Consider the following 21872-nt stretch of genomic DNA (forward strand, 5'->3'; position numbering starts at 1 on the left):
ATCTGGTCTGATGATACAAAAATAGAACTGTTTGGCCATAATAACCATTGTTATGCTCGGAGGAAAAAGGGGGAGGCTTGCAAGCCGAAGAACACCATCACAACCATGAAGCACGGGTGTGGCAGCATCATGATGTGGGGGTGCTTTGCTGCAGGAGGGACTGGTGCACTTCACAAAATAGATGGCATCATGAGGAAGTAAAATTATGTGGCTATATTGAAGCAACATCTCAAGACATAATCAGGAAGTTAAAGCTTGGTCGCAAATGGGTCTTTCAAATGTACAATGACCGTAAGCATACTTCCAAAGTTGTGGCAAAATGGCATAAGGACAACAAAGTGAAGGTATTGGAGTGGCCATCACAAAGCCCTGACGTCACTCATAGAACATTTGTGGGCAGAACTGAAAAAGTGTGTGCGAGCAAGGAGGCCTACAAACCTGACTCAGTTACACCAACTCTGTCAGGAGGAATGGGCCAAAATTCACCCAACTTATTGTGGGAAGCTTGTGGAAGGCTACCCGAAACGTTTGACCCAAGTTAAACAATTAATAAAGGCAATGCTACCGAATAGTAATTGAGTGTATGTAAACTTCTGACCCATTCGGAATGTGATGATAGAAATAAAAGAGGAAATAAATAATTCTCTCTACTATTATTCTGACATTTCACATTCTTAAAATAAAGTGGTGATCCTAACTGACCTAAGACAGGAAATTTTTACTAGGATTAAATGTCAGGAATTGTAAAAAACTGAGTTTAAATGTATTTGGCTAAGGTGTATGTAAACCTCCGACTTCAACTGTATGTAATTCCAGTTTGTATAATACAGTACAGTAATGTAGTTCACACTAAAAAATGATCCTACTGGAGCTAGTTTCAAATCAAACCAAATTTTAATTGTCACATGCGCCAAATACAACTGGTGTAGACTTTATCGTGAAATGCTTACTTACAAGCCCTTAATCAGTTCAATAAATAGTTAAGAAAATATTTACCTAAGAGCATATAGCTATCTACATCTATGGGCTTTTATGTTTTTCTGTCGTGCATAATGTGCAGTAGGCTATATCATTGGCTACAGTATATGTATTGGATAAGGCACAATCATTTGGGTTTTTTTTGCGCTTGGGCTCATTAAATGTCTAATGCAGGGCTCATATTTAATGTATAGCTCTCATCAAATCCAGACAGGCCTATTGATGTGCTTTTGAATGACACTTACAGTTTTGGCGGGAAATACCGGGTTACCCAGGAGAACATTTATTTATTCTCTGGGAAAATATTCAACCCTAGTTAAGCAATAACTCAAGGAGGGGGTGTGGTATATGGCAAGTATACCACGGTTAAGGGCTGTTCTTACGCATGACGTGACGCGGAGCGCCTAGATATATTCCTTAGCCGTGGTATATTGACTATAAACCCCAGAGAGCAGTAAAAATAAATGTTTTGTCAGCCAATCAGCATTCAGGGCTCGAACCCCCAGTTTATAATCTGTTATTCCTTTAAGTTCACATGTGGAACTGCATGAAATGTGTACTTACTTTTGTTTCTAATCATTTAGAAAACTTTGAGCAAAAATAGTTTTTAGCAAATTTAAAAAAGAAATATTCCATTTACACAAGTATTCAGACCCTTTACTCAGTACTTTGTTGAAACACCTTTGGCAGTGATAACAGTCTCGTGTCTTCTTGGGTGTAACACTACAAGTTTGGCACAGCTGTATTTGGGGAGTTTCTCCCATTCTTCTCTGCAGATCCTCTCAAGCTGTCAGGTTTTATGGGGAGCGTTGCTTCACACCTATTTTCAGGTCTCTCCAGAGATGTTAGATTAGTTTTAAAGTCCAAATATGGATGTACCAAGCCTGGCTCATGCAGCCCGTGGCAACCTGATGAAGGCCGAGTCACGTCATAAACAAGTACGTGGGGGAAAACAACAGACGTTTGCCATCTGTGCCCATTCAGCAGCCTAGATTTACCAGGTTATTACTTCTACACAAACACTTTTTGGGGTTCTCATAGGCTTACAATTGTTGTTTTGATTATTTCTTGAACTGCCGCTATGATAATATTTGGTTGTGATAAGTTGCAAAATACCTATTTTTGGATATAGCACTTGTTAGCTTGAATGCTAACGCTCATTGACAGGCTTGTAGCAAAGCTAGCCAAAGAGCATTTTACTGGTTGAAGTGTTTAAGTATAAAGCAGTTGCGATGATGACACAAAATTAAGCAGGACATTCAAACGAACCTTACGATTAATAATCCAAAAGTAGTGTGAAATGCACTCAAACAACATTTTTTTGCTGGCATCCTACGGGGACTCCCATGAGTTCCCCCCCATGGTGGGGAAATTGTGAATAGCAACACAGCTTAATGTGAGTTTTCTTGAGTAGCACTCCCGATCTTGTACTGGTAATGTGCGGTAATTTACGGAATACATAGAAAAAACCCACACTGAACAAAAATATAAACACAACATGTAAAGTGTTGGTCTCATGTTTCATGAGCGAATTAATAGATCCCTGAAATTTCCATACGGACAAAAAGTGTATTTCGCAAATTATGTGCACAAATTTATTTATATCCCTGTTAGAGCATTTCCAGGTCTGTGAGAGCCAGAAATCTTGCTTGTTTGTAGGTGACCAAATACTTATTTTCCACCATAATTTACAAATAAATTCATTAAAAATCCTACAATGTGATTTTCTGGAATTTTTTTCTCCATTTTGTCTGTTGTCATAGTTGAAGTGTACCTATGATGAAAATTACAGGCCTCGTCTTTTTAAGTGGGAGAACTTTCACAATTGGTGGCTGACTAATACTTTTTTGCCCCACTGTATACTGCTCAAAAAAATAAAGGGAACGCTTAAACACAATGTAACTCCAAGTCAATCACACTTCTGTGAAATCAAACTGTCCACATAGGAAGCAACACTGATTGACAATAAATTTCACATGCTGTTGTGCAAATGAAATAGACAACAGGTGGAAATTATAGGCAATTAGCAAGACACCCCCAATAAAGGAGTGGTTCTGCAGGTGGTGACCACAGACCCCTTCTCAGTTCCTATGCTTCATGGCTGATGTTCTGGTCACTTTTGAATGCTGGCGGTGCTTTCACTCTAGTGGTAGCATGAGACTGAGTCTACAACCCACACAAGTGGCTCAGGTAGTGCAGCTCATCCAGGATGGCACATCAATGCGAGCTGTGGCAAGAAGGTTTGCTGTGTCTGTCAGCGTAGTGTCCAGAGCATGAAGGCGCTACCAGGAGACAGGCCAGTACATCAGGAGACGTGGAGGAGTCCGTAGGAGGGCAATAACCCAGCAGCAGGACCACTACCTCTGCCTTTGTGCAAGGAGGAGCAGGCGGAGCACTGCCAGAGCCCTGCAAAATGACCTCCAGCAGGCCACAAATGTGCATGTGTCTGCTCAAACGGTCAGAAACAGTTCCATGAGGGTGGTATATCCACAGGTGGGGGTTGTGCTTACAGCCCAACACCGTGCAGGACGTTTTTCATTTGCCAGAGAACACCAAGATTGGCAAATTCGCCACTGGCACCCTGTGCTCTTCACAGATGAAAGCAGGTTCACACTGAGCACACGTGACAGACGTAACAGAGTTTGGAGACGCGGTGCAGAACGTTCTGCTGCCTGCAACATCCTTCAGGTTTGGCGGTGGGTCAGTCATGGTGTGGGGTGTAATTTCTTTGGGGTGCCGCACAGGCCTCCATGTGCTCGCCAGAGGTATCCTGACTGCCATTAGGTACCGCGATGAGATCCTCAGACCCCTTGTGAGACCATATGCTGTTGCGGTTGGCTCTGGGTTCCTCCTAATGCAAGACAATGCTAGACCTCATGTGGCTGGAGTGTGTCAGCAGTTCCTGCAAGAGGAAGGCATTGATGCTATGGACTGGCCCGCCCGTTCCCCAGACCTGAATCCAATTGAGCACATCTGGGACATCATGTCTCGCTCCATCTACTAACGCCACGTTGCACCACAGACTGTCCAGGAGTTGGCGGATGCTTTAGTCCAGGTCTGGGAGGAGATCCCTCAGGACACCATCCGGCACCTCATCAGGAGCATGCCCAGGCGTTGTAGGGAGGTCATACAGACACGTGGAGGCCACACACACTACTGAGCCTCATTTTGACTTGTTTTAAGGACATTACATCAAAGTTGGATCAGCCTGTAGTGTGGTTTTCCACTTTAGTTGTGAGTGTGACTCCAAATCCAGGCCTCCATGGGTTGATAAATTTGATTTCCATTGATAATTTTTGTGTGATTTTGTTGTCAGCACATTCAACTATGTAAAGAAAAAAATATTTAATAAGAATATTTCATTAATTCAGATCTAGGGTGTGTTATTTTAGTGTTCCCTTTATTTTTTTGAGCAGTGTATATATATTACTAATAAAAAGACACATGATCATTACACAGGTACATCTTGTGCTGGGGACAATAAAAGGCCACTCTAAATTGTGCAGTTTTGTCTCACAACACAATGCCACAGATGTCTCAAGTTTTGAGGGAGTGTGCAATTGGCATGCTGACTGCAGGAATGTCCACCAGAGCTGTTGCCTGAGAATTTAATGTTCATTTCTCTAACATAAGCCATCGCAACGTCATTTTAGAGAATTTGGCAATAGGTCCAACCGGCCTCACACTGCAGAACATGTGTATGGCATCTTGTGGGCGAGTGATTTGCTGATGTCAACATTGTGAACAGAGTGACCCATGGTGGGGTTATGGTAAGGGCAGACATAAGCTATGGACATCAGATACATTTGCATTTTATCGATGGCAATTGGAATGCACAGAGATACCGTGACGAGATCCTGAGGCCTATTGTGGTGCCATTTATCTGCCTCCATCACCTCATGATTCAGCATGATAATGCACAGCCCAATGTTGAAAGGATCTGTATACAATTCCTGGAAGCTGAACATTTTCTAGCTCTTCCATGCCCTGCATACTTACCAGACTTGTCACCCGATGAGCATGTTAGCGATGCTCTGGATCGACGTGTACAACCGCATGTTCCAGTTCCCGCCAATATCCAGCAACTTCGCACAGCAATTGAAGAGGAGTGGGACAACATTCCACAGACCACAATCAACAGCCTGATCAACTCTATGTGAAGGAGATGTTGCACTGCATGAGGCAAATGGTGGTCACACGAGATACTGCCCCTTTTAAAAAATATATACATTAGCAGTCAACTTTGAACACATCTACTCATTCAAGGGTTTTTCTTTATTTTTTACTATTTTCTACATTGTATAATTATAGTGAAGACATCACAACTATGAAATAACACATATGGAATCATGTTGTAACCAAAAAAGTGTTCATCAAATCTAAATATATTTGAGATTCTTCAAAGTAGTCACCCTTTGCCTTGATGACAGCTTTGCACACTCTGGCATTCTCTCAATCAGCTTCATGAGGAATGCTTTTCCAACATACTTGAAGAAGTTCCCACATACTGAGCATTTGTTGGCTGCTTTTCCTTTGCTCTGTTGTCCAACTCACCCCAAACCATCTGAATTGGGTTTAGGTCAGGTGATTGTGGAGGCCAGGTCACTCTCCTTGGTCAATTGAGTCCCACAAACCAGATGGGATGTCCTATTGCTGCAGAATGCTGTGGTAGCCATGCTGGTTAAGTGTGCCTTGAATTCTAAATCACAGACAGTGTCACCAGCAAAGCACCATCACACCTCCTCCTTCAAGGTGGGAGCCACACATGCGCAGATCATCTGTTCACATACTCTGTGTCGCACAAAGACACGGCAGTTGGATCCAAAAATCTCAAATTTGGACTCATCAGGCCAAAAGACAGATTTCCAACCGGTCTAATGTCCATTGCTTGTGTTTCTTGGCCCAAGCAAATCTCTTCTTATTATTGGTGTCTTTTAGTAGTTTCTTTGCAGCAATTCAACCATGAAGGCCTGATTCACGTAGTCTCCTCTGAACAGTTGATGTTGAGATGTCTGTTACTTGAACTCTGAAGCATTTATTTGGGCTGCAATCAACTCTAATGAACGTATCCTCTGCAGTAGAGGTAACTGGGTCTTCCTTTCCTGTGGCGGTCCTCGTGAGAGCCAGTTTCATCATAGCACTTGTTGGTTTTTGCGACTGCACTTGAAGAAACTTCTTGAAATGTTCTTGATTAATTTAAGACATGAAGGTCAGTTAATGATGGACTGTCGTTTCTCTTTGCTTATTTGAGCTCTTCTTGCCATAATATGGACTTGGTCTCATCTTTATACAACACAACTGATTGGCTAAAACGCATTAAGAAGGAAAACAATTCTACAAAGGAACTTTTAACAAGGCACACCGGTCAATTGAAATGCATTCCTGGTGACTACCTCATGAAGCTGGTTGAGAGAATACCAAGAGTGTGCAAAGCTGTCATCAGCCTAGGGTGGCTACTTTGAAGAATCTCAAATATATTTTGATTTGTTTAACACTTTTTTTGATTACTACATTATTCCATATGTGTTGTTTCATAGTTTTGATGTCTTCACTATTATTCTACAATGTAGAAAATATTTAAAATAAAGATCAACCCTTTAATGAGTAGGTGTGTCCAAACGTTTGACTGGTACTGTATATGTGACTAACAGATGCATATCTGTATTCCCAGTCATGTGAAATCCATAGATTAGGGCCTAATTAATTTATTTCAGTTCACTGATTTCCTTATATGAACTGTAACTATGTAAAAACGTTTAAATTGTTGCATGTTGCAGTTATATTTTTGTTCTGTATAAAGTCTTAGCTCACCATTTTTGCTCCATGCAGATCTACTGCATCCGTAACTAGCGGTTTCTGCATTAGCATGGAGCTAACATTAGCGTGCACACCGCCCTCATGCGGCAAATTTTTAGCAAACCTAGAAGGGAGCCTGCCTATATTGGTGACCAAAAGTAATCTGGCACAGAATGAAGGGTTTCAGAAAGTCTCATTTATTTGGAGCCTACTTTACCACTAATGTGAAAAAATATAAAATATGACTGTTGTTGTCACTTGACTGTCTTTAAGACAATTGGCAAATGCATTTGTAAAAGCATTTATACTTCATTAGACAGTCATGGGCATCACCTTTTAGCTGAAATAAACAGGATTTCTGCTGTTGTGGGCTTCTAACCATCTGTCTGACTTTGTTGTTCACACAGGAGAGAGACTTGACTATCATGGATCCTCTGTAGAGCCTCAACAATATTTTGAAGCTGACGAGGCAGAGAAGAGTCTCTCCACATCAGAACACCTCAAGAAAAACCAGCGGAAACCCACAGGGAAGAAATCTCACCGATGCTCCGACTGTGGGAAGAGTTACTCAAGATCAGATTCACTAAAGGTACACCAGAGAATTCACAATGGAGAGAAACCTTATACCTGTGATCAATGTGGGAAGCGTTTTGTTACATCTAGCCGTCTGACTATACACCAGAGAACACATACAGGAGAGAAGCCATATAGCTGTGATCAATGTGAGAAGAGTTTTGTTACGTCTAGCCATCTGACTATACACCAGAGAACACACACAGGAGAGAAATCTTACCATTGCTCTGACTGTGGAAAGAGTTACTCAAGATCAGATTCACTAAAAGTACACCAGAGAATTCACACTGGAGAGAAACCTTTTATCTGTTATCAGTGTGGGGAGAGTTTGAATGATCCAAGCAGCATGAAAACACACCAGGGAATTCAGGCTGGAGAGAAACCTCATTGCTGCTTTGACTGCGGGAGGAGATTCACCCCTTCAGAGGACCTTAAAAAACGCCAGAGAATTCATACAGGAGTGAAACCTTATAACTGTTATCAATGTGGGAAGAGTTTTACTGAATCTAGACAGCTGACAATACATCAGAGAGCACACACAGGAGAGAAACCTTACCCCTGCCCTAACTGTGGAAAGAGTTTTGTTTCTTCAGTACATTTAAAATCACACCAGAGAACACACACTGGGGAGAAGCCTTATAGTTGTAATCAATGTGGGAAGAGTTTTACTCACTCAAGCTGCCTGATGGTACATCGGAGAACACACACAGGAGAGAAACCTTATAGCTGTATCCAATGTGGGAAGAGCTTTGTTACATCTAGCCGTCTGACTATACACCAGAGAACACACACAGGAGAGAAGCCTTATAGCTGTGATCAATGTGGGAATAGTTTTACTACATCTAGCCATCTGACTATGCACCAGAGAACACACACAGGAGAGAAGCCTTATAGCTGTGATCAATGTGGGAAGAGTTTTACTACATCTAGCCATCTGACTATGCACCAGCGGACACACACAGGAGAGAACCCGTTTTGCTGTAATCAATGTGGGAAGAGATACACTGGTAGAAAATCTCTGATTAAACATCAGAAAATACATATATGAGGACGTTGTACCATGATTTCAATTAAATAATGTCACAATGTAGAATGTTTTTAACATTGTAGTAGGAGTATTTTAATGTCACAATGTATAACCCTAAACGTTTGCCCCCATTCTATTGATATTAGCCTCATAAGGGCAAAAAACAGGCTCTGAATTGAAAGAGCACTATTTATGTGATTAACAAAGAAAGTGTTGCGTTACACTTACCATGTTGGGACCCACTTGAAAAAAAATGCAACACTTCAAAATGTAGCTAGATGTTTTCTACAAATTGTCCTCTAACCAGTGATGTAAACATTATTCCCAGATTCCATGTGGTTTTTGAGCTGTTACTTTTAACAGGACATGTAACCTCATCTCCCCCCTCTCGTGCAACTGATTTCAATGTGATATCTATATGAGTGATGACATAAGTGTTGCATTTCTCTTAATTCTTGCGGCCCCTAAATTTAAACGCATTACTCCAAAATGTTGCGGACTGAAATTCAACAAATGAACTTTTAACAAGGCACACCTGTTAATTGAAATGCATTATAGGTGAAGCTGGTTGAGAGAATGCCAAGAGTGTGCAAAGCTGTCATCAAGGCAAAGGGTGGCTACTTTGAAGAAATTCAAATATAAAATATGTTTTCTATTTGTGTTATTTCATAGTTGTGATGTCTTCACTATTATTCTACAATGTAGAAAATAGTAAAAACAAAGAAGAACCCTTGAATGAGTAGGTGTGTCCAAACCTTTGACTGGTATTGTACGTTCACTTTTGGTTGACAGTGAAAGTTGAAAATACATATGTTTCAGTTTGTTATTTCAATGACTTGAAAACAACTTAATTTCAAAATACTTGCAGCTTATACACATGGACAGAGTATTAAAAAATTGGTCTATTAACAATTGTATTAACAATCGTACATCACTCTATTTATACACACTATTTATTTACAACATTCAAGTGCTAATTGTATTTATTCCTCTTCTGAAGAAGCGTGACTCAAATCACCTACTCATGTCAAACATCCAGCGTGGCAAAATATATATTTTGTATTATTCCATGCCTCACCATTAAGGGAATTATTGCCAATACCTATTAACAAAGGGGTGTACATTTGGTTTTGATATGTCATATTTACATTTCATGTAACATTTATTTATCTTAATTATTCATGCAACCAACTTTTTACAAGTATTTTGTTTACAAACAATGGAGTAAAACAAGATTATATTTTGGGTTGGACAATGCATCCTATTCTTATTATTTTAGCTAATGGCATTTCCTGCTTGTTAGTCTTTCAGTTTTTATCGTTATTTTTGTGTTTTTTTATCCTCTTATGTTTGTTGTGTAGTAAATATTTCAGTTCTTTTTTTATTTTATGATTGCGTTGCATCCATGTCTGAAATGTGCTATATAAATAAAGCATAAGTTAATTTTAACATATTGCAAAACATATGGAACCAATGACCAACTTCACCCAATCCAGTGCATTTTTGTTGAAAAGGAAAAATGTTTAAATCAATAATGCGTCAAAGGATTCAACTACTTAAAACTGAAACAAACAAATGGATCAAACAGATCAATCTTCCTAGGTTTTGGGCACCGTGCTTCTACACCTGCATTGCTTGCTGTTTGGGGTTTTAGGCTGGGTTTCTGTACAGCACTATGAGATATCAGCTGATGTAAGAAGGGCTATATAAATACATTTGATTTGAATTTGATTTGAATCTCACTTTTCAAGCCTGCTGAAGGCCTGGTGGCATGGTAAACACCACCCCGGGCTCTACCAGGGGCACACTTGAGGTGGTCTCCCACAGCTCTGCATACTGTATTTAGCAGTAGGTAGTACCAATGCCTGACCTAGCGCCTGAAGACAAAAGTCAGACACAGATACCAAATGATGGTCATTAAATGATTCCATTAGGTTCAATACATTTACATTACATTTAAGTCATTTAGCAGACGCTCTTATCCAGAGCGACTTACAAATTGGTGCATGAACCTTATGACATCCAGTGGAACAGCCACTTTACAATAGTGCATCTAAATCTTTTAAGGGGGGTGAGAAGGATTACTTTATCCTATCCTAGGTATTCCTTAAAGAGGTGGGGTTTCAGGTGTCTCCGGAAGGTGGTGATTGACTCCGCTGTCCTGGCGTCGTGAGGGAGTGTGTTCCACCATTGGGGAGCCAGAGCAGCGAACAGTTTTGACTGGGCTGAGCGGGAACTGTACTTCCTCAGTGGTAGGGAGGCGAGCAGGCCAGAGGTGGATGAACGCAGTGCCCTTGTTTGGGTGTAGGGCCTGATCAGAGCCTGGAGGTACTGAGGTGCCGTTCCCCTCACAGCTCCGTAGGCAAGCACCATGGTCTTGTAGCGGATGCGAGCTTCAACTGGAAGCCAGTGGAGAGAGCGGAGGAGCGGGGTGACGTGAGAGAACTTGGGAAGGTTGAACACCAGACGGGCTGCGGCGTTCTGGATGAGTTGTAGGGGTTTAATGGCACAGGCAGGGAGCCCAGCCAACAGCGAGTTGCAGTAATCCAGACGGGAGATGACAAGTGCCTGGATTAGGACCTGCGCCGCTTCCTGTGTGAGGCAGGGTCGTACTCTGCGGATGTTGTAGAGCATGAACCTACAGGAACGGGCCACCGCCTTGATGTTAGTTGAGAACGACAGGGTGTTGTCCAGGATCACGCCAAGGTTCTTAGCGCTCTGGGAGGAGGACACAATGGAGTTGTCAACCGTGATGGCGAGATCATGGAACGGGCAGTCCTTCCCCGGGAGGAAGAGCAGCTCCGTCTTGCCGAGGTTCAGCTTGAGGTGGTGATCCGTCATCCACACTGATATGTCTGCCAGACATGCAGAGATGCGATTCACCACCTGGTCATCAGAAGGAGGAAAGGAGAAGATTAATTGTGTGTCGTCTGCATAGCAATGATAGGAGAGACCATGTGAGGTTATGACAGAGCCAAGTGACTTGGTGTATAGCGAGAATAGGAGAGGGCCTAGAACAGAGCCCTGGGGGACACCAGTGGTGAGAGCGCGTGGTGAGGAGACAGATTCTCGCCACGCCACCTGGTAAGAGCGACCTGTCAGGTAGGACGCAATCCAAGCGTGGGCCGCGCCGGAGATGCCCAACTCGGAGAGGGTGGAGAGGAGGATCTGATGGTTCACAGTATCGGAAGCAGCCGATAGGTCTAGAAGGATGAGAGCAGAGGAGAGAGAGTTAGCTTTAGCGGTGCGGAGCGCCTCCGTGATACAGAGAAGAGCAGTCTCAGTTGAATGACTAGTCTTGAAACCTGACTGATTTGGATCAAGAAGGTCATTCTGAGAGAGATAGCGGGAGAGCTGGCCAAGGAGGGCACGTTCAAGAGTTTTGGAGAGAAAAGAAAGAAGGGATACTGGTCTGTAGTTGTTGACATCGGAGGGATCGAGTGTAGGTTTTTTCAGAAGGGGTGCAACTCTCGCTCTCTTGAAGACGGAAGGGACGTAGCCAGCGGTCAGGGATGAGTTGATGAGCGAGGTGAGGTAAGGGAGAAGGTCTCCGGAAATGGTCTGGAGAAGAGAGGAGGGGATAGGGTCGAGCGGGCAGGTTGTTGGGCGGCCGGCCGTCACAAGACGCGAGATTTCATCTGGAGAGAGAGGGGAGAAAGAGGTCAGAGCACAGGGTAGGGCAGTGTGAGCAGAACCAGCGGTGTCGTTTGACTTAGCAAACGAGGATCGGATGTCGTCGACCTTCTTTTCAAAATGGTTGACGAAGTCATCTGCAGAGAGGGAGGAGGGGGGAGGGGGAGGAGGATTCAGGAGGGAGGAGAAGGTGGCAAAGAGCTTCCTAGGGTTAGAGGCAGATGCTTGGAATTTAGAGTGGTAGAAAGTGGCTTTAGCAGCAGAGACAGAGGAGGAAAATGTAGAGAGGAGGGAGCGAAAGGATGCCAGGTCCGCAGGGAGGCGAGTTTTCCTCCATTTCCGCTCGGCTGCCCGGAGCCCTGTTCTGTGAGCTCGCAATGAGTCGTCGAGCCACGGAGCGGGAGGGGAGGACCGAGCCGGCCTGGAAGATAGGGGACATAGAGAGTCAAAGGATGCAGAAAGGGAGGAGAGGAGGGTTGAGGAGGCAGAATCAGGAGATAGGTTGGAGAAGGTTTGAGCAGAGGGAAGAGATGATAGGATGGAAGAGGAGAGAGTAGCGGGGGAGAGAGAGCGAAGGTTGGGACGGCGCGATACCATCCGAGTAGGGGCAGTGTGGGAAGTGTTGGATGAGAGCGAGAGGGAAAAGGATAAAAGGTAGTGGTCGGAGACTTGGAGGGGAGTTACAATGAGGTTAGTGGAAGAACAGCATCTAGTAAAGATGAGGTCGAGCTTATTGCCTGCCTTGTGAGTAGGGGGGGGAAGGTGAGAGGGTGAGGTCAAAAGAGGAAAGGAGTGGAAAGAAGGAGGCAGAGAGGAATGAGTCAAAGGTAGACGTGGGGAGGTTAAAGTCGCCCAGAACTGTGAGAGGTGAGCCGTCCTCAGGAAAGGAGCTTATCAAGACATCAAGCTCATTGATGAACTCTCCGAGGGGACCTGGAGGGCGATAAATGATAAGGATGTTAAGCTTGAAAGGGCTGGTAACTGTGACAGCATGAAATTCAAAGGAGGCGATAGACAGATGGGTAAGGGGAGAAAGAGAGAATGACCACTTGGGAGAGATGAGGATCCCGGTGCCACCACCCCGCTGACCAGAAGCTCTCGGGGTGTGCGAGAACACGTGGGCGGACGAAGAGAGAGCAGTAGGAGTAGCAGTGTTATCTGTGGTGATCCATGTTTCCGTCAGTGCCAAGAAGTCGAGGGACTGGAGGGAGGCATAGGCTGAGATGAACTCTGCCTTGTTGGCCGCAGATCGGCAGTTCCAGAGGCTACCGGAGACCTGGAACTCCACGTGGGTCGTGCGCGCTGGGACCACCAGATTAGGTGGCCGCGGCCACGCGGTGTGGAGCGTTTGTATGGTCTGTGCAGAGAGGAGATAACAGGGATAGACAGACACATAGTTGACAGGCTACAGAAGAGGCTACGCTAATGCAAGGAGATTGGAATGACAAGTGGACTACACGTCTCGAATGTTCAGAAAGTTAAGCTTACGTAGCAAGAATCTTATTGACTAAAATGATTCAAATGATACAGTACTGCTGAAGTAGGCTACCTGGCAGTGGCTGCGTTGTTGACTTTGTAGACTAGCTGGCAGTGGCTGCGTTGTTGACACTACACTAATCAAGTCGTTCCGTTGAGTGTAATAGTTTCTACAGTGCTGCTATTCGGGGCTAGCTGGCTAGCTAGCAGTGTTGATTACGGTACGTTGCGTTAAAAGAACGACAATAGCTAGCTAGCTAACCTAGAAAATCGCTCTAGACTACACAATTATCTTTGATACACAGACGGCTATGTAGCTAGCTATGTAGCTAGCTACGATCAAACAAATCAAACCGTTGTGCTGTAATGAAATGAAATGAAAATGTGATACTACCTGTGGAGCGAAGCGGAATGCGACCGGGTTGTTGAGTGCAGAAGTTCTATTCAGTAGACGTTGGCTAGCTGTTGGCTAGCTAGCAGTGTCTCCTATGTTAAGGACGACAAATAGCTGGCTAGCTAACCTCGGTAAATTAAGATAATCACTCTAAGACTACACGCTCTAAACTACACAATTATCTTGGATACGAAGACAGCAAAGACAACTATGTAGCTAGCTAACACTACACTAATCAAGTCGTTCAGTTAAGTGTAATAGTTTCTACAGTGCTGCTATTCGGTAGACGGTGGACGTTTGCTAGCTGGCTAGCTGCTGGGCAGATAGCAGTGTAGACTATGTTAGGACGACGAAATACATGAAGTAATAGCTTCAAAATAGATGTCTACCATCTCTATAATGAATAGGCTGATCAAAATATAGCAGTCATTTCGAGTTTCAATAATAATAAATCAGTTATTTATTGCTTTTGTGCCAAAAGTGACGAAACAGTGTGAGCCAGCAATCTTTCTTTACATTGAGCATCACCCCTTACCTGCGATATCGTGATTTGTCAAAATGATCAGTGTCGCAAAATCTGCATACCTGAACAAAGTTCCTCGTTAGTCGTTTCACAGTCTTGACAGCATAGAGATAGATAGGCCTCAACTTTGTGTCATTGTGGCATCCGTGACCGCATGGGCTGCACCATTGAGGCTTACAACCCATAGGAATCCCCACCCAGTTGACAACTCTGACTATTTTAAAATGGTGGAAGCCCTCAATGTCTCTGCCCCATGCTAAAACGGCCATTTGGCCACTAGAGGCCTCTATCATTCTCTATGGTTGACATGCTGCTACTGTACAATTTATGTTACCTGCATCTGTCCCTGAGTTTTCTCTCATGGACAGAGTACAGCTGACAAATTACGCAAATTCTGGGTTAACCTAGATTAGTTCATGAGAAATTACATATTCCATAAACCATGGTTCATGAACATAAATTAGCATTTTTGGCAACCAGAGGGAAATGAGTGCCAATTTCCTGTTTTGATTTGTGTTTAATAAGGATGAGTGGGTGTTTATGTCTGGCAGCTCTCGTCAAACATGAGGTCTGGGCCATGTTGACATTGATGTGCTATTGGCACACAGAAGCCTTGGGCCTCTTTCTCTGTTCCCACTCTCTTCCTCAAATGCAAAACTGGTAACCTGGGAAAAAGGTCTGAACAGAAATGCATCACCGGGGCATTAAGTTTCTTATCGAGGACCATCCTCCCCAAATGCTCTTTATGGTAAGTATAGGAGCATCACAGGGCCATCAGAGATGATTTAACATCCAGATTGGATGTCTGACCTGGTTAGCAACCTTGCTTGGAGCAATCTGAAACCTTTTCCTGTCAAATAACAACACAAGACTTACAATACGAACTGCATGGGAAGACTGCATTTGAGCCCTATTCAATTGGATAAGACCGCCAATATATGTAAGGCGCTAACTATGTAGTTGCTGTGTGTTGCCCTATACGACCTCCAAGTACTTCCAAATATCTGAGGTTTTCTGGACACTAATCACACGATTGGTGTAGCAGATGCAACTGTTGGTGTTCGCAAGCAAATAACTGTTAGGCCTCTTAGTGCAATAAATCGTTATGCTTCTGAGTCAATGGAGGTGTTTACAATACTTACACAGTTCTAACAATGCTCAAGTTTTAGCCAAATTATACTAACCGAGTAATCGAAAATTCACCACAGCTGTGGTTTCTGTATGTGCTTGACTGTATTACTGCATGCATGGTTAATGAATACCACGGTAAAACACTTTTTAGGCTTTTGGATTAAGAGTGTTTTCTAAGTAGTCTTGTTATCAAAGATATTAGATGTAACCATAGATCTTGTGGCAATGCTGAGATGCTTAAGCAGTGTTGGAATGTCAACATTTCCAATGCTAGGCTCATTGAATAGAGAACAGGTATGACATCAGTATACTTCTGCTTCAGTATCTAAACACCAGCTGTATACAGACATCCACCATGCCCAACCTGTCTGTCCAATAGTTGTACTTTTGAATATCATGAAGTCAGTGTGGAAGAGGTGCAAGACAACAATCATTTTATCTTAAATGTAAGTCTACGAGAAAGTGTGTGCCATCAGGCCTGGCGAGAAGCTAAAGTCATTCCGCTACCCAAGAATAGTAAAGCCCCCTTTACTGGCACAAATAGCCGACCAATCAGCCTGTTACCAACCGTTAGTAAACTTCTGGAAAAAATAGTGTTTGACCAGATACAATGCTATTTCACAGTTAATAAATTGACAACAGACTTTCAGCACATATAGGGAAGAACACTCAATAAGCACAGCACTTACACAAATGACTGATGATTGGCTGAGAGAAATTGATGATAAAATGATTGTGGGGGCTGTCTTGTTAGACTTCAGTGCAGCTTTTGACATTATCGATCATAGTCTACTGCTGGAAAAACTTGTGTGTTATGGCTTTTTAGGCCCCTTGCTTTTTTCAATCTTCACTAACGACATGCCACTGACTTTGAGTAAAGCCAGAGTGTCTATGTATTTTTATTTATAAAAAAAAAAAATTGTACCTTTATTTAACTAGGCAAGTCAGTTAAGAACAAATTCTTATTTTCAATGACGGCCTAGGAACAGTGGGTGTTCAGCCTGTTCAGGGGCAGAACGACAGGTTTGTACCTTGTCAGCTCAGGGGTTTGAACTTGCAACCTTCCGGTTACTAGTCCAACGCTCTAACCAGGCTACTCTGACTCAACACTATACACGTCAGCTACTACAGCGACTGAAATGACTGCAACACTTAAAGAGTTGCAGTTAGTTTCAGAGTGGGTGGGAAGGAATAAGTTGGCCCTAAATATTTCTAAAACTAAAAGCATTGTATTTGGGACAAATCATTCACTAAACCCTAAACCTCAACTAAATCTGGTAATAAATAATGTGGAAATTGAGCAAGTTGAGATGACTAAACTACTTGGAGTAACCCTGGATTATAAACTGTCATGGTCAAAACATATTGATACAACCGTAGCTAAGATGGGGAGAAATCTGTCCATAATAAAGCACTGCTCTGCCTTCTTAACACTGTCAACAAGGCAGGTCCTACAGGCCCTAGTTTTGTTGCACCTGGACTACTGTTGAGTCGTGTGGTCAGGTGAGACAAAAAAAGACTTAGGAAAATTGCAATTGGCTCAGAACAAGGCAGCATGGCTGGCCCTTGGCTGTACACAGAGAGCTAATATTAATAATATGCATGTCAATCTCTCCTGGCTCAAAGTGGAAGAGAGATCACAATCCATCACTACTTTTATTTCTGAGAGGTATTGACATGTTGAATGTACCGAGCTGTCTGTCTAAACTACTGGCACACAGCTCGGACACCCATGCATACCACACAAGACATGCCACAGGAGGTCTCTTTACAGTCCCCAAGTCCAGAACAGACTATGGGAGGCGCACAGTACTACATAGAGCCATGACTACATGGAACTATATGGAACTCTATTCCACATCAGGTAACTGATGCAAGCAGTAAAATTATTATTATTTTTTTTAAATTGTATAAACTGCCTTAATTTTGCTGGACCCCAGGAAGAGTATAGCTAATTGGGATCCATAATAAATATAATACAACGAGAGGAAATCATAGGATGCCTCCTTTCTGTCTCCAAGTGTGTGACATTTACAAAAGGCTACTACTTTGCATCCACACACTGCCATGTGACTGACTGAGAGTTTTACACAGTTCTAGCACTAAAACCAACCGTGTGTTTGAGTAGTTCACATAGAACCAGAAGCATCACACAAAGACAAAAACATATCACCTTGAAAATGTATTCTGAAGGTAAATGTTATGTTATGTATCAAATCAATGCTACAAAGTATCGAATAAATGCTACTTTCTAATAACTAATTACAAAGGTTCATGCAGGTGACTGACTGATCGTCTATGGAGGAATCCTCACTATCACTGTTCATCAACTTGGCAGTATGCCCAGAATATTGCTATGGGAACAACCGAGGTATCTCAGTTTCAAGATCTCAACTTGGAGACAGAGAGCCTCGTGAGGTATTGGTCAATCACATGGGCGAGCCACCAGTAGTGATGAATTAATTATGCTAAATCATGCAAATACAGTGGGGCAAAAAAGTATTTAGTCAGCCACCAATTGTGCAGGTTCTCCCACTTAAAAAGATGAGAGAGGCCTGTAATGTTCATCATAGGTACACTTCAACTATGACAGACAAAATGAGAAAAGAAATCCAGAATTTTAATTTTTTATTAATTTATTTGCAAATTATGGTGGAAAACAAGTATTTTTCCTATTTTGTTGCCTTACAACTTGGAATTAAAATAGATTTTTTAGAAACATTTTATCATTTGATTTACACAACATGCCTACCACTTTGAAGATGCTAAATATTTTTATTTTGAAAAACAACAAATAAGACAACAAAAACAGAAAACTTGAGCGTGCATAACTAACTATTCACCCCCAAAGTCAATACTTTGTAGAGCCACCTTTTGCAGCAATTATAGCTGCAAGTCTATTGGGGTAAGTCTCTATAAGCTTGGCACATCTAGCCACTGGGATTTTTGCCCATTCTTCAAGGCAAAACTCCCCCAGCTCCTTGATGTTGGTTGGGTTCCGCTGGTGTACAGCAATCTTTAAGTCATACTACAGATTCTCAGTTGGTTTGAGGTCTGGGCTTTGACTAGGCCATTCCAAGACATTTAAATGTTTCCCATTAAACCACTCGAGTGTTGCTTTAGCAGTATGCTTAGGGTCATTGTCCTGCTGGAAGGTGAACCTCTGTCCCAGTCTCAAATCTCTGGAAGACTGAAACAGGTTTCCCTCAAGAATTTCCCTGTATTTAGCGCCATCCATCATTCCTTTAATTCTGACCAGTTTCCCGGTCCCAGCCGATGAGAAACATCCCCACATCATGATGCTTTCACCACCATGCTTCACTGTGGGGATGACGATCTCGGTGAGGAGTTTGGTTTGCACCAGTCATACTGTTTTTCTTGATGGCCACAAAGCTAAATTTTAGTCTCATTTGACCAGAGTACCTTCTTCCATATGTTTAGGGAGTCTCCAATGTGCCTTTTGGTGAACACCAAACATTTTTGCATTGGCTTTTTTTCTAGCCACTCTTCCATACATCCCAGCTCTGTGGAGTGTATGCCATTCTCTTTCCATTTTTTTAAATAATGGATTTAAATGGTACTCTGTGGGATGTTCAAAGTTTTTTATATTTTTTTATAACCCAACCCTGATCTGTACTTCTCCAGAACTTTGTCCCTGACCTGTTTGAAAAGCTCCTTGGTCTTCATGGTGCCGCTTGCTTGGTGGTGCCCCTTGCTTAGTAGTGTTGCAGACTCTGGGCCTTTTCAGAACAGGTGTGTATATATATTGAGATCATGTGACACTTAGATTACACACAGGTGGACTTTATTTAACTAATTATGTGACTTCTGAAGGTAATTGGTTGCACCAGATCTTATTTGGGGGCTTCATAGCAAAGGGGGTGAATACATATGCACGCACCACTTTTCCATTTTTTTTTTTTTTTAATTTTAAAAACAGGTTCTTTTTTTCACTTCACCAATCTGGACTATTTTGTGTATGTCCATTACATGAAATTCAATTAAAAATCCATTTAAATTACAGGTTGTAATGCAACAAAATAGGAAAAATGCCAGGGTGGATGAATACTTTTTGCATGTCACTGTATGGTTTCATACTGATCGGTAAGAGACAGAGGAGTGAAACACTGGTTTCACACATACCTTCATTAGCAAGGTCTAAAAAACAAAAAAAAGTGAAACCCAGGCTACCTAAGTATGATTCTCAATCAGAGACAACTAACGACACCTGCCTCTGATTGAGAATCATACTTAGGAAGCCTGGTTTTCACTTTTGGTTTGTGGGTGTTTGTTTCCATGTGAGTGTTTTGGCCACACGGTACTGTTTCGGTTTTGTAAATTCACGTTGTTATTTTCTGTTTAGTGTTCTGAGTTTGAATTAAAAATCAGTCCGGGCGATTCCACACTTACCACGCTGCGTTTTGGTACTCCTCTCTATCTCCAGACGACATCCGTTACAGAAACACCCACCACAAAAAGACCAAGCAGCGTGGTAACGGGCAGCAGCAGCAGAAGCAGCGATCGCAGGACTCCTGGACTTGGAAGGAGATTCTGGATGGCAAGGGACCATGGGCACAGGCTGGAGAATATTGCCGCCCCAAGGCTGAGCTGGAGGCAGCGAAAGCCGAGAGTATGAGGAGGTAGCACGGCGGCGCGGCTTGAAGCCCGAGAGGCAGCCCCAACAAAGTCTTGGGGGAGGCACATGGGAGTGTGGCGAAGGCAGGTAGGAGACCTGCGCCAACTTCCCGTGCTTACCGGAGAGAGAGAGGGACCGGGCAGGCACCGTGTTGTGCGGTGGAGCGCACGGTGTCTCTGGTGCGTGTGCATAGCCCGGTGCGGTACATTCCAGCTCCTCGTATCGGCCGGGCTAGAGTGGGCACCGAGCCAGGTGCCATGAAACCGTCTCTACGCATCAGGTTTACAGTGCGTCTCCTCGGGCTGGTGTACATGGCACCAGCCTTACGCATGGTGTCCCCGGTTCGCCAGCACAGCCCAGTGCGGGCTATTCCACCTCGGCGCACTGGCCTGGCTACGGGGAGCATTCAACCAGGTAAGGTCAACCAGGTAAGGTTGGGCAGGCTCGGTGCTCAAAAGCTCCAGTGCGCCTTCACTGTCCGGTCTGTCCGGTGCCACCTCCACGTACCAGCCCTCCGGTGGCAGCCCCCCGCACCAGGCTGTCTCTCAGTCTTCTCCCTACAGGTGCTCCCGCCCGTCCAGTGCTGTCAGAGCCTTCCTCCTCTGCAGCGCTTCCAGAGTCTCCCGTCTCTCCTGAGTCGCCAGAGTCTCCCGTCTCTCCTGAGCCGCCAGAGTCTCCCGTCTGTCCTGAGCCGCCAGAGTCTCCCGTCTGTCCTGAGCCGCCAGAGTCTCCCGTCTGTCCTGAGCCGCCAGAGTCTCCCGTCTGTCCTGAGCCGCCAGAGTCTCCCGTCTGTCCTGAGCCGCCAGAGTCTCCCGTCTGTCCTGAGCCGCCAGAGTCTCCCGTCTGTCCTGAGCCGCCAGAGTCTCCCGTCTGTCCTGAGCCGTCCTGAGCCCAGAGTCTCCCGTCTGTCCTGAGCCGCCAGAGTCTCCCGTCTGTCCTGAGCCGCCAGAGTCTCCCGTCTGTCCTGAGCCGCCAGAGTCTCCCGTCTGTCCTGAGCCGCCAGAGTCTCCCGTCTGTCCAGCCAGGTCTCCCGTCTGTCCTGAGCCGCCAGAGCCTCCCGTCTGTTCTGAGCCGCCAGTCAGCCAGGACCTGCCTGAGCCGCCAAAGTCTCCCGTCTGTCCTGAGCTGCCAGAGTCTGCCGTCTGTCCTGAGCCGCCAGAGTCTCCCGTCTGTCCTGAGCCGCCAGTCAGCCAGGACCTGCCTGAGCCGCCAGAGCCTCCCGTCTGTTCTGCGCCGCCAGTCAGCCAGGACCTGCCAGAGCCACCAGTCAGCCAGGACCTGCCGGAGCCGCCAGAGCCTCCCGTCTGTCCTGAGCCACCAGTCAGCCAGGACCTGCCGGAGCCGCCTGTCACGCCAGCGATGCAGAAAGCGCCCGACACTCCGGAGCTGCCGGAGGCTCCCGCCTGTCCGGCGCTGCCAGAATCTCCCGCCCATTTGGGACCCATGGCTAGGGTCCTCAGTCGGAGGTCGGCGGTGAGGTTCGCCGCTCGTAAGAGGCCACGGGGACGCTTGAAGAGGCGGACAAAAACTGTGGTGAAGTGGGGTCCACGTCCCGCGCCAGAGCCGCCACCGCAGACAGACGCCCACCCAGACCCTCCCCTATTTGTTCCGAACCTTTGGGGGGGGTAATGTCATGTTCTGACCTTAGTTCCTTTGTTTTGTCTTTGTTTATATGGTCAGGGCGTGAGTTGGGGTGGGCAGTCTG

At 44.4% G+C, this 21872-nt stretch overlaps 1 protein-coding gene across 2 annotated transcripts in view; it reads left to right on the forward strand.

Annotated features, from left to right (window-relative positions):
* Window positions 1–21872, forward strand: part of LOC118399310 (zinc finger protein 501-like) — a 50562-nt gene that overhangs the window by 14799 nt on the left and 13891 nt on the right. The window contains exon 2 of one of the 2 annotated variants that reach the window (XM_052475245.1): window positions 7182–7363. In XM_052475245.1, coding sequence (XP_052331205.1) covers window positions 7182–7363 — 182 coding nt within the window. Of the gene's footprint in view, window positions 1–7181; window positions 8500–21872 lie in introns of those variants that run through there. The other variant, XM_035795298.2, reaches the window with a different exon arrangement.

The sequence above is a fragment of the Oncorhynchus keta genome, chromosome 2 (assembly GCF_023373465.1).
Source record: "Oncorhynchus keta strain PuntledgeMale-10-30-2019 chromosome 2, Oket_V2, whole genome shotgun sequence".
Lineage (NCBI taxonomy): Eukaryota > Metazoa > Chordata > Actinopteri > Salmoniformes > Salmonidae > Oncorhynchus > Oncorhynchus keta.